This window comes from Trichechus manatus, unplaced genomic scaffold (assembly GCF_000243295.1).
Source record: "Trichechus manatus latirostris isolate Lorelei unplaced genomic scaffold, TriManLat1.0 scaffold00185, whole genome shotgun sequence".
Lineage (NCBI taxonomy): Eukaryota > Metazoa > Chordata > Mammalia > Sirenia > Trichechidae > Trichechus > Trichechus manatus.
In genome coordinates, this window is record NW_004444121.1 from 4,754,395 (window position 1) to 4,766,646 (window position 12,252).

Genomic DNA, 12,252 nt, shown 5'->3' on the forward strand with positions numbered 1-12,252 from the left:
GCAGCTGGGAGCAGGGGGTGCGGCCCACTGGCTGGATAGTGCTCGGCGGGCGGCCCGAGTTAGTGGGACTCAGGCACGGAGCCCCGGAGTCAGGCCTGCAGCCCAGGGCTGCGCCAAAGGTCTTGATTTGCAGCAGCAGCAGCTTGGAAACCTAGTGCGCCTTCTCTGCCTCAGTGAGCAAGGAAATGTTTCCCTCGCTGCTTGGCTGGGACGGAACCCAAACAGGCTTCTCAGCAACAGCTCCAAGGAACTGCCGGACAGCGAGGGGCAAATAGAAGGGATCCCCAACACGTAGGCCACGCTGGCCACACCCACCCAGCCAAGCTCAGGGATCTGGGCTTTGTCCCATTCCACAGCCCCTCCCTCCACCCGATGCCCCCTCGGCTGTCCGCGCGGGGTGGGCCTACTGCCAAGCCCAGGCGTCCTGCTCAGACGCTCCTCTGGAGGGGCCAGCTGGGCCAGCAGCGCTGCGCCCGTAGGCAGGGGGCCACCCCGCTCCCAGGCAGGCACCCCAGGTCACCTTCTCTGCAGGTGTCACCCAGGTGAGCATGGGGGCAGAGGAACCCTGGTTCTTTGGTATCGAAGAAGCAACACAAAGCTACGGCACAACAGCCACTCCTCCTAAACAATGGGGGGCTTCACGCTTCCCAGGGCGCCGAGGGTCCCAGGGGAGACAAGGATGCCGGTCAGCCCCTCCAACACAGGCTCCTTCTGCCCTGGCCTCTGCGCACACCCAGCCCAAGGGAACTGGCTAGCTGCCACCACACAGGCTGGGAAGAGCCGGCCTCCCTCAGGTGAGAAGCCACAGACCCTGACCTCCTCGACGGACCCTTGCCCAGCCAGGCCTGCTCCGCCGCTCCTGGCCCCCAGAGCTCACTCCACAGCCCAGAGCCCAGGGCCGCTGGGCCTTGGGGCTGGAGACAGAAAATAGATTTTCTTGCTAAATTGCATAATTTATAGAAGAGCCTGAAAAGAGTTTAATTTTTTCCTAGGAAGAGACAGAATTTCACCCTGCATTCCGAAAACGTCTGCTGAGCCCTGGCAGCCTGTCCTGCCTCCCTGGGTGGGCTGGACAGGCGGCCCTGGTCAGTCCCCTCCAGAGCCGTGGACCGCCCAGCTCTCCTGCTGTTCACGCCCTGTGACAAGGTGGGGGTGGTATCTCAAGTCTCTCGGGGGGGCACACAGGGCGCAGGTGCTGAGTGGGGCAGGCTGGCTCCTGTGGCGTCCTATGTGCCGTTGGGCTCCAGGCCACACCAGAGCTGGGCTTCCACACTGTCCACTCACGGCCACACCTTCCCCTCCAACAAAACAGAAAGTAGGAAGCAAGGGAGCCTTTTTAATTGCAACCAAATACGCCTTCTGGAGTCAGCAAGGACCCGAGCCAGCCCGGAGCTGAGCGCGGAGCCGCCGGAGGCTGCGCTGCGCTGCCCTGCCGCCGGAAGCATAGTCCAGGCCACTCCTGGTGCACCCGCCCTGCGACCCTCCAGGGCTCAGGCATCCCCTCTGCCACTCGCAGGCAGGGCGGGGCGGAGGCGTGGCTGCCACGTGTCCCACATGCATGCAGACTTTTCCCGATGTGTTTTGGTTCGTGGTTTCCTCCTTATGCTGAAATGACCGGGTGTGAGATGCGGCGGCCCAGGTCTGCGGTGGGCCCGGTGTGGCTGCCATGGCGGCTACTTCTGGATCTGGAACAGGAAGAGCCGCAGGTTGATGTTCTTGGCAGCCAGCAGCTTGTTGCACTCCACCGAGTCGGTGATGGGCAGCGGCACGTAGTCGGTCTCGTTGCTCTCGTTGGTGAACACAAAGTGGTAGATGACGGGGTTGATCTTCACGTCGTCATAAGGGCCCTTGAGCAGCAAGAAGGAGCACTCCAAGGGCGCATTGACCTTGCTCTTGAGGATAAGCTGGAAGGAGAGTGTGCGTTTGCATGAGAGGTTGGGGTTGCGCTCCGAGTCGTTCACCCGTGCCTTCAGGACCCACGTCTGGTTCAGCACCGTGAACCGCGGCGTCTCGTAGTAGAGGCGCGTGATGAAGTCGTCCGTGCGGTACGGCCGGAACTGGACCTCTGCGGAGACAGACAGGGCAGGGGTAGCAGTCAGAGCGGGCAGGGCAGGCAGGAGGAGCACTTACCGGAGGACATTCACCGTGTTCTACTGGCCAAATGGCAAAGAAACGGGCGCGGACACACGCCTTGAGGGAAACAACTGCAGACAGAGATCATGGAAACTGGCCTGGAGGCTGCCAGAGGTGAGTGCCCAGGGCCAGGGGGCCCCTGACAACATGGTCCCCTCGCCCCAGGCCCAGCCCAGGCAGGGGAGAGGCTTCTGCCCACGGGGTGGGGCAAGCAGACACACAGACAGGGTGCAGTTCTGAGAACAAGTGCGCTTTATTGGTTCCGATACAGAGCTGCCAGCAAAGCTGGTGGGCAGACGCCCAGCACCCACCCTGCCTGCACAGCGAGCTACACCCAGGGCCAGCCTCCAGCTAGGGGCTGTCTCGGAGGGTCCATGAGGCAATGGCAGCCCCTGCCTTCTGCAGAGTCCTCTCAGCTCTGCCCACAGCCTATGGCTGGCGAGTCCATGGTAGAGGAGCCATCGCCCGGGTGACCAGTCCTTCCTGCACAGACAGGGCCTCCAGCCCCGCAGCAGTCACATGCCCAGCCACCCGGACCCCACGAGGCCCGGACCGCCTGGGCCACGGCACCCACCTGGGGCCGTGGCCTCCGCTGCTGTCTCAGGCGATGTGGGCCCTCGACTACCCAGGCACGTACAGCCCACATCTAATGGGCTGGCCCAAGCAGTGAGGTGTGACTGGCTACTGGCTGCCCATGACCACCCAGGCCATGAGCTGGCCGCTGGCGTGGTGGACAGTGGAGGTCGGCGTCCCTGTGCAGGCTGGCGTCAGCAGGTGTTCCGTGCCCCTCTCCGCTGGGCTCGTCCTGGGCCCTGGCCCCCAGCACGTCCGAAGGCAGGTGGAGGCCGGGGAGCCCACGAGACCCATGAGCCTGCCCAGTCCCCGGCCCGGCTGTGGTGTCCACTTTGTTCTGCAGTTCAGGGCGGCACCCTCAGTTCGTTCTGGAGCCCAGTCAGCTTTGTGCTGGCCTCAGGGGCCTGGCCCCGCAGTGCCCACCCAGCGGGACCTGGCCCGACGAGCATCTTCTTGCCTACTGCCTGGGCCTCCCGCGGATGCGCCCGTCTTCTGGTCGGATGCCGCCTGTCCCAAGTCCAAGGAGCCCCTCGCAGTGGACGCCCCTCTGCTCGGCAGTGGCCAGTGGAGAGGATGGCAGGGGCCTGTGAGAGCCACACGGCTGCACCCTGGGGCCCAGCCCGCCCTCTGCTGTCTCCAGCTGTCTTCTGCCCAAGGCGTGCCCCACAACATGGCCCATGCCCTCGCAGGGGCTCCCCCCAGTGCCTGTGAGCAGCCCCCACCTAAGCGGCATGCAGCGGGCAGCACGATGTCTCACCTGTGTAGCCGATCTTCTCGAAGCTGAGCAAGCTGAAGATGCTGTTGTAAAGCTGCATCTCCTTGCGGCGGCCCTGGTCCATCTCGTCCAGGATCTCCATCAGCTCATTGCCCGTCTTGGTCGGGTGAGCGCACGCGGCCTCGTGTGCTGTCAACTCGTGGAAGGGGCCGTGCCACGGGCAGCCGATGCGCTTGTACTTGCACTGGGTGACCCTGGGGAAAGCGGCATGGCAGGGTCAGGGCCTGCACCCCCACGGGTATGGGCCCCACCTGCTCACACACACCACCCCCTAAGCACACGCTCACCGTGTGACACAGAGGCGGGGACAGAGGCGGAGACAGAGGCGGGGACGGAGGCGGGCGGGAGACACACGGAGTGTGCCATTGGGGCCCCAGCTGCAGGATGGCCCCCCGCTTGGCAGTAGGCAGTGCTGCCGGTGACCCTGATGGCTGCACCCCCAGGCTCATTTCCCAGCAGCAGCGTAACTGAGTGCCCAGCCGAGGCTGGGCTGGTGGCCACAGGACCGAGATGGCTTCCCCCCCAGCAGGGGGCTTGGGGCCAGCTGGGGCCTTCCAGCAGCCCCTCAGAGCCGTGTCCCGGGGTGAGTGCCCGAGTGCCCTCCCAGCCTACCCTGCAGCTACAGGACCTCGGCCACGCTGATGTGCAGACCCAGCCCCAACCCTGCCCTCACGCAGAGCCCTGGTGGCGGCCGGGGAGGCCCAAGGACCCGCGACGGGACCTTCTCTGGCCCGTGGCCCAAGGCTGGGGCAGCGAGGACTGGCAGGCCCGTGGCGCCAGCGGTACCTGTCCTGGCACTCCTCCTTCTGGTGCCTCTCCAGCAGTGAGCGGGGAAACTGGCGCAGGCAGAAGCCACACTCAGAGGGCAGCTCACTCACGGCCTTCTCCACTGCCAGGTTCCGGCAGCAGAGGCTCTTACTGATCTCACAGCGGCAGTTGGGGCATGTGGCCTGCTCCTCCTTCAGCCGGGCATCTGCTAGTAGGTGGATAAAACAGCCAGCGCACATCAAGTGACCGTTAGTACACTGCGAAAAAGGAAAGGGACATGACGCTCACAGACCTGGCAGGACCAGGCACGTGCCCGCCGCTGCGGCTCCAGCCAGACCACCATCCTCTGGGGACTCCAGGCAGACGGCTCGGCTGGTGGCAGAGGTGCACGTGGCTCCCTTCCTGGGGCCCCTCCAAGGACAGCCGACTCAGTTCCCCTGGAGATGTGGCGTCTCAAGGATGCGGCCTCCATCACTGACTGAGGTCGGGACTCTTCACTAAGGCAGGCCCCACAGGAGGTGGTCAATTTGCCCACACTGGGGCTTGGAGCCTGGCAAGCCCTCGACTCCAGGACTACAGGAGTGCCCAGCTGGTAGCACGCAGAGGTGCACATGGTATGCCACCGTCAAGTGGAGGGGCGGACACTGCCCACCCCGTGCCCGGGCAAGCACGTCCACTTCTCAGCCTTCAGAAAGGCCATCTGCACTAGGGGTAGGCACCCGCTCAGATGGGTCCCAATCCTGGTCCCTGGCTCCATCACCTGCCCAGTGAGGCCAGCCACCTGTAGGGCTGGCGGGAGGCCAGGTCTGCCAGGGCAAGTGCAGGGGCCAGGGGGTGTCTTTGGGGGCAGGAGCAGAGACTGCAGGTCTGGTGCTGCTGGGCTGGCGTGGGTGAGGTGAAATTGGGTAGTGGGAGCCAGTCCCCTTTGGGGCCTAAGGCAGGACCCATTTCTGGGACCCTGTGCATGTGGATGGCAGGCAGCTGCTATCCCGGGGCTCTTTCTCACTCAGCACCCCAGAAGTACCCACTTGGTGCCTGTCAAGCGGACACACAGGGGTTGTGGCCCTGGCCTTGATAGGGTCCCACATGGGAACCAAGGTGTCCTATGGAGCAGACAGCTCCCCACTCAAGCCTGGCCCGTGGCAGGTGCAGGGACCAGGGCAGGGCAGAATGGAGTCTAGGGGCTGGGCTGGGGCCTGGGCCTCACCAGCCAGGGCGAACCTCCAGAAAGCCACCAGGCCAGGGGTCCCTTGGGGCCCAGGTGCTTGGAGAGCAGGATGCAGCACCGCAGGGGGCGGGTGTGTGTGTGCCTATGTGTGCCGAGGCCCCTTCAGTGCTCACTGCCCTTCTACTGTGTTTCAGGGCCGAGGGTCCTGAGAACACAGTGGAGGCTGAGCGCAGCCCCGTGTCCTACGCACCAAGCAGCTGGGGCCAAGGCCTCCCTCGCAGAACTCAGTCACACCAACTCCATGGACTTCATCACATTCAAACCTCAAGTTATGAATTAGGCCAAAAACTAAGATGCGCCCAGTGAGGAAGGAAGCAGGTCCAGCTTAGCCCAAGGAACAGGCCCTGTGGCAGCCGGTGGGAGAATCCAGGCTGGCTGGGCGGTGGGAAGTGAGGGCTGAGCCAGAGGAAGAGCAGGGAGGGTCAGCTGGCTGGCCTGTCCATTCCGGGGTCAGCACAAGAGCTGTCTGTTGCCACCTGGAGTAGACAGACCAGAGCCCAGACCACCCTGCTCAGGGCCCCACCGCAGCACTGCCCAGGCAGGCAATTGGGCCCAGGCAGGCGCCAGAGCGGGGCCAAGGGCTTGCACCTGCTCTGTTTGGTAAAGGACCTCTGGTGGCCATGGCCCTGCTCCCCCGAGAGTGGACATCGAACCTCCATTTGCTTGAGAGGCCTGTGTGCCTGGGGCTACCCCCACAGTGCGGAGCCCCACGCTAGCCTTGGCCTTTGTGGCTGTCCTGGACCCCAGTGGGCTGGCAGGAAGGAGGCAGGGCTGCACTGCTCAGCGCCAAGGCCCAGGCCGAGGCCTGTCACTGTTCTCCAAAGGCGGGAGCTAAGCAGTGGAGGGCTGGGCGGCCGGGCAGGGGGAGAGAGAAACTTCAGATGCCTGCCTGCCCTTGGAGCAAGGCTGAAACACACAGCCCTGTGCTCGGTGAGGCTCCTGACAGCCACCGCGTCACCACCACCGAGAGCCCGCGCCCTCCCAGGGCCTGGGGCTCCGCAGATGTCTCCTGGACGAGGGGCCACACAGCTGCTCCAGGGCTCTCTGCTCAGCCCAAGTTCCCCAAGCAGGGCTGGGGTACCTGTGCCCCCTGCACCCAGGCGTGCATAGCTGCTGAGAACTGAGAGTGACTAAGGACGTCCCAGGGCCCACAGCAGCGGGAGAGGGCAGACCTGGCTGGCCACAGGCCCCGAGCTCCCAGGCCCAGCCCTGGGACTCAGCTCCCAGCCAGGACCCCCCTCACCCCAGGCACACCCACCACAGTGCCCCTCTCCTCCAGGAGCCTCCGGATTCCAACACGAGCTCAGTTCATTTGGCTGCTGGCCTGCGCCGGCCACAGGGCTGCCCTCTGGGCCGGCCGAAGCATGGGTGGGTGGGATGCTGCTTCTGAGTGGCTTGGCCCTGCCCTCCTCTGTGCCCCACTGGGCTTCCAGAGGGAATCCGTGAGCTCTGAGAGGGATGGGTTCACCACCCCGGCAACCCTGACAGCTCGGCTGTGTTAGAACACCGTTAGCTGGCATGACATTCAGGGGTGCCTCTGGCTCAGCCAAGGGATGAACCACCCTGAGAATGCCAGGCTGGTGGACGCTAGGCTGGGCCTGCCCAGCTGACATTCAGCCCAGCAACTCTGTCCATGGAAGGTGGTCACCATGCCCCAAAGCCTCCCACCTACCATTGGGCCCCTTGGCCTCCTGAGCAAAACAGGGACTGTGTGTGCAGCCCAGCCACAGGGTGGCCACTGCCTTGGCTGCCGTCTGAGGGCAGGGTGGGGCTAGCCGCCCATTTGTTGGCCACCGCCTAACTAGAGGCTGAGCCCGGAGCTACCGCACCAGGACTGCACAGCTCGTAGCGCTACTAAGAGTCCACGCATGCCACATGCTGGGCCGGGCTGGCACCTCCCACCACGCAGCCCTGCAGGGACCCCCACACAGGCCAAAAGACCTGGGAAGAAGGGCCAGCCCTGTGAGCAGGCCCTGCTGGCCACCCAGCCCAGCTTACCAGCAGCATGCCTGTGGGCTAGTTGCCTCCCCCCGGGCCTCAGCATACTCATCTGTAGGCAGCGACGATGGGCTGGCCTCCCAGCATACTGGTGAGGTGATATGGGATAGCGCATGTCACCAGGCAAGCTGCAGGCGTGGAACAGAGGTCACTACCGCCACTGTCCCGCAGCCCCTCCTCCCACCTTGGAAGGGACTCCAGGCACAGAGCTGTCATTTCAGCAGAAGCCCACCCCTAACCCCTCGGCACCAACCTGGGGGGCACCAACCCCACTGAGCAAAGTGGGGGCAGTGACCAGAGGCCAGTGGAGGCACCCCTGCACCCTGGGACAACACCAGCCCACCCTCCCTGTGCCAGGGGCCTCTCTGCCAGCTTCTCTCAGGATAAGGGGGTACTGGATGCTCCATCGGGACCAAGGGGAGCAGCCCTGACCCCCAGGCCTTGGGCTGTAAGCAGGCCTTGGAGAACGCCTCCCCCTGCTCCCAGGGACAACGTGGCCCTGTGGTCAGGTCAGCAGGCGCAAGACAACTTCACGTCTAGGGGTACAAGGTCCCCACAAATGCTTGGCAACCCCCTACTCCACTCTTTTCCACTAAAGGAAGGTGTGGCCCCCAGAATGGCCTGGGGCACAGATGCCCAGGCCCATCTGGGCAGTCTACGGCACCCACCAGGGGTTCAGGAACCCACAGGCCTCAGCGGCGGCCGTGTTCCCAAAGCATAGCTGGGGGATTCCCTGTAACACAAACCCCAAAACACCTGTCCTTCCTCCTGCCCCCCCAGCCTCACCTCAGGAGAACCTCTCCTCCTCGGCCTCTTCGATCAGAAACACTGTCCCACTGTCCCCGGGACCCTGCAGCTTCCTCGTCTTCTGCTGTAGTACCACTCTAGAGCAGGACCAGGGACACAGCCCTCCCTGCCCCCACAAACACCACCTGCACCTGGCCAGGGTCTTCAGAACTCCCTCCTCCCCTCTGCCCGGGTAGTTACTGGGTACCTAAGCGGACACTCTAGCTCTTTCCCACTGCCTGCCTCACCTCCGAGAACACACCTGTTGTAGCTCTGTGCTGCCGCCTCCACCCCCCAGCAGCTTGAGAAGAGGCCTCCGAGGGCCCAGGGAGGCCTCACAGGGGGTTCCTTAAGCAACACTCAGAAGAGCAGACACTATAGGAACACGGACAGCTGGCCTGGGCAGAGACACTGCTGAGTCCCCGGGCCCATCCTCCCTCACTGCAGGGCACTCCATGAGAGGACTGGGCGGCCCTGCCAGGGCGTTCTCTGCCCGCTGTCATTGCAGCCTCCATTCCTGGTGGACCTGGCAGCCTGAGTGCCCCCACCCTGCCTGAGAGCAGCCTGGTCTGCTGCCCAGCCCCTCTTCACAGCATGACTGTCCTATAGGTAACCCCCCTGGGCCAGGTACTGCACTGAGCTCTGGTAAGGGGCAGAGCACGACATGACTGGCCCCAAGAGGCAGACAGTGGGAGTGGCGCTGTTCAGGAGGAGGGAGGCACTCCAGGGAAGAAAGGGCATCCTCCCAGCAGTGAGCGGGGGCTTCAGAGTGGGGGCTGCCTCGGTCAGGCCTAAAAGGAGAGCAGAGGTGGGCAAACAGATGGGAGAGCTCTCCAGGCAAAGGGGGTACATAGGGGGCAGGGAGCAATCCTGTGGGGTGGGAGGCGTGCAGTCCCTTCCTCCACATAGGTGCCAGGGCTCAGGGCTCAGACGGAGCAGGAAGGGTCAGGGCCAGCTCTGTGCCGAGGATGAGGCTAGCAGGGGGAGACCAGGGAGGAGTCAAGGATCAGGCGCCAGGAACCATCCACAGCAGAGGTGGGTCACTCAGCCCAGGTTGCACCCAGAGCCAGTGGTGCAGCGCTGACCACCTGCCTGGCAGCCTGGGTGGCTGGGGGCCCCTGGTGACGTCCCTGCTGTGCCTCTAGCCTGCCTGCAGCCCATCTGCATGCCAGCCCTGATGCCTGCCCAGGACTCCAGGGGGTGGCCATGTACCTCGTCAGGCCAGTCACAGCGGGCACACCCATCAGCCACGTGAGGACATCAAAGCTGACACTCCTGCTGTACCTGCGGTGGCCCTGGCGTGGTGCTGGCCACAGCAGGGAGACAGTTGCCCATGCCGCCCTTGATGTGACACCTGACGGAAGTCCCCAACCTGCCCACCCACGTAGCAAGGAGCTTGTGCTACACTGTGCAGCTCTGGCAGCATGGAGGGAGAGCTGGAGGGCACGTCCCGGGTTACCACATCCAGCTCAGCACACCAGCTCGGCACGGCCGCTCGCTCCTCTCCTCACCCCAGAGCTGGGCGCGCCACCCAGCCCCACCCCTGGTCATAAGCCAGCCCCCACAGCACACAGTGGGGCTGGTGTGCTCCCCCGAGTTGCATTCTGCTGGGTTCAGGCAGGACACTGCCAGCAGGAGTGGGGGGCAGAACACACTGCCTGCCTGAGACCTGTTCACTAGACGGCCGCCCATCAACAGGACTCAGCCAGAGACCCAGCCTAAGACGAGGGGCCGAGCCAGCAGGGGGGACCCAACACGTTCCCAGACAGCTTGCGTGGCCCACATCATCCGAGACCAGACCCCCAGGGAGGGAGCAAACCCAGCTCTGATGCCGACCAGGCAAGACAGCCCAGGGCCTCCAGGCCCATCCTGACCTGCCCCTCGATGCCCCCATCAGTAAAACGGGGACAGCAAAAGTGACTGGCTACAGGGCCGCTGTGAGGATCAAGTGAGGCCCCGGCTGCAGCAGAGCTGGGACCTGAGGGTCACTTCGAGCTGCCCCTCCTTCCAGCACAGCTCCACCGTGCATCCTCACCCCACACCCCACCCATGTAACATGTCACGTTTGTGTGCAGCCAATGAGGCCTGGGGCAGGGCTCCAATCAACCTTTGAAAAGCGAGGCTGTCCCACCGACAGCACATCCTAGAGCTTCTCCAGGCGTCTAGAGACAGAAGTGAAACATCCCTGCAAGCGGGACCCAGGTGTCACGTGGAGAGTGGGGTGGTGGGGTGGGCAGGCGGGGGCCAAGCCCACAGCCGGGCAACGGTGCCTGTGTCCCTCACCCCGGCTGGCTCCCAAGGAACAGAGCAGAGCCCTCGAGGCCATGGGTCAGGGCAGCCCCAGTGCCTCACTCCCCATCAGAGCCTGCCCAGGAAGAAGCTCAGCTCCAAGCACAGTGCAGGCCTGGCCGGTTTGAACCAGCCAGCTCAGAGACAGGCGGTGCTGGACCAGCCACAGTCAGGAGACAGTGAACCAAGAGCCAGCACCGTGTAGCCCATTCTCTCCTGTGAGGCTCCAGTTCCAGCCCACCCATGGGAAGCGGAGACAAGGAGACCCCCACCATGGTCTTGGCTCCCTGGGCTCTCACTCAAGGCCCAAGCAAGGAGCTCTCCCACCTGGGAGAATTACAAGCTCCTGGAAAAGGGCTGGAGAGTGGGCAGGTCCTGAGGGAACCTGAGGCTGGGTGGTGACTGCCGCTCTGGGAGCCAGCAGCTGTTAGAAACGCTCCCCTGGCTGGCCCTGGGCCAGGAGGCCACAGGATTCCCAAGCTAGGGCCTCTGGCCAGGAGCTTTCCGAGGCCCAGAAGGGTGGGTTGAGAGCCAGTGCCCCCTCCCCAGACAGCTCAACCTACTTTCCCTCCAACCCCTTTCCTCTCCCCATTGTCCAGGCACACTGGGGTCCTCCCAAGCTACCTTACAACAGGGAATTGAAAGACTTGGAGCTCCAGAAGTAGGCGAAGTGGCAGCCCAGACCAGCTCCTATGAAAGGCGCCAGCTACAAAAGTGGCCTGTGGGTCAGGCTCCCAGCTTGAAGACAAGCAGCGGACAAACCCCACCAGCCACCCCCAGCTCCCGTAAGCGCAAAGAAAGCCACCAGAAAACCAGCTCACTCCTTATTCCTCAGTGGGGCTCTGGGGAGAGGGTCACAGGTAGAGACAAGAGAGAGGGCCACATCAGGTATCAGCTCAGTCGAAGCTCTGCTATGCTGCTTCCCTGGAGGGGCATCTGTATGACACCTGCGTAAGACCCACCTAGGCCAGTCCCCTCTGACTATGTGGGCTGGGGAAGAAGCAGCTGGGAGGGGTGAGGTGGGAGGGGTGGGGGAGCCCAGCACCGGGCATAGCAGGTCCAGGAGACACGGAGGAGGTGGCTGGAAAAGGTGCCCCAGACTGTGGGGCTTGATGGTGATGGCTCATCCAGTCCAAGGTGAGGGAAATGGCCAGGGGAAGGAAAAGAAACAGTCCTCTCTCTTCTCAAATGTTCTCTGATAAAGAAATGGCCAAGACCACCAGTAGCCTTCCATCAGGAGACAGAGAACTGAGTGCAGAGGAAAGGGGGACAGGAGGGGTAGAGATAGGCTTGGGGGTGTGGCTGCCAAAAGAACAGAGAAGCTCTGGGTGAAGAGGAGAGCCCAGGGGACTTAAGAGAGAGGGGGCGGTGCATCTGTCACCAGCCCTGGCTGGGGTCCGCTGGAGATGGTGGGATGGGGATGGTGAGGAGGGGCTGCAGCGGGGCAATGTGGAGAAAATACGGGGATCTAGGTAGCCCACAAGAGATTCAGACTCGTATCAGGAGATACGGTGATCACAGCACGCAAAAGGGATATTCACGGCAGAAAATGAGAAAGTCCGGAAAAAAGAATAGGAGCTTCGGCACCGGTGCCGGCGTCCGGCCGGGGGAAGAATGCGGATATGAGGGCAGGAGAGGGCTCCCTAGCGGCGGGCCCCGGAGCCGCCGGGCCGGGCCTCCGGCCGACGCGGTGCCTGGGGGC

At 63.8% G+C, this 12,252-nt stretch overlaps 1 protein-coding gene across 1 annotated transcript in view; it reads right to left on the minus strand.

Annotated features, from left to right (window-relative positions):
* Window positions 1–1,176: 1,176 nt before the first annotated feature.
* The window catches only part of ZFTRAF1 (zinc finger TRAF-type containing 1), a 14,103-nt gene continuing 3,027 nt past the window's right edge, over window positions 1,177–12,252 (minus strand). Inside the window, exons 3-5 of the mRNA XM_004387401.2 lie at window positions 4,268–4,506; window positions 3,464–3,675; window positions 1,177–2,065 (exon numbers count right to left, since the gene is read on the minus strand). Of these exons, the coding sequence (XP_004387458.1) occupies window positions 1,674–2,065; window positions 3,464–3,675; window positions 4,268–4,506 (843 nt within the window). The 3' untranslated portion in view covers window positions 1,177–1,673. The remainder of the gene's footprint in view (window positions 2,066–3,463; window positions 3,676–4,267; window positions 4,507–12,252) is intronic.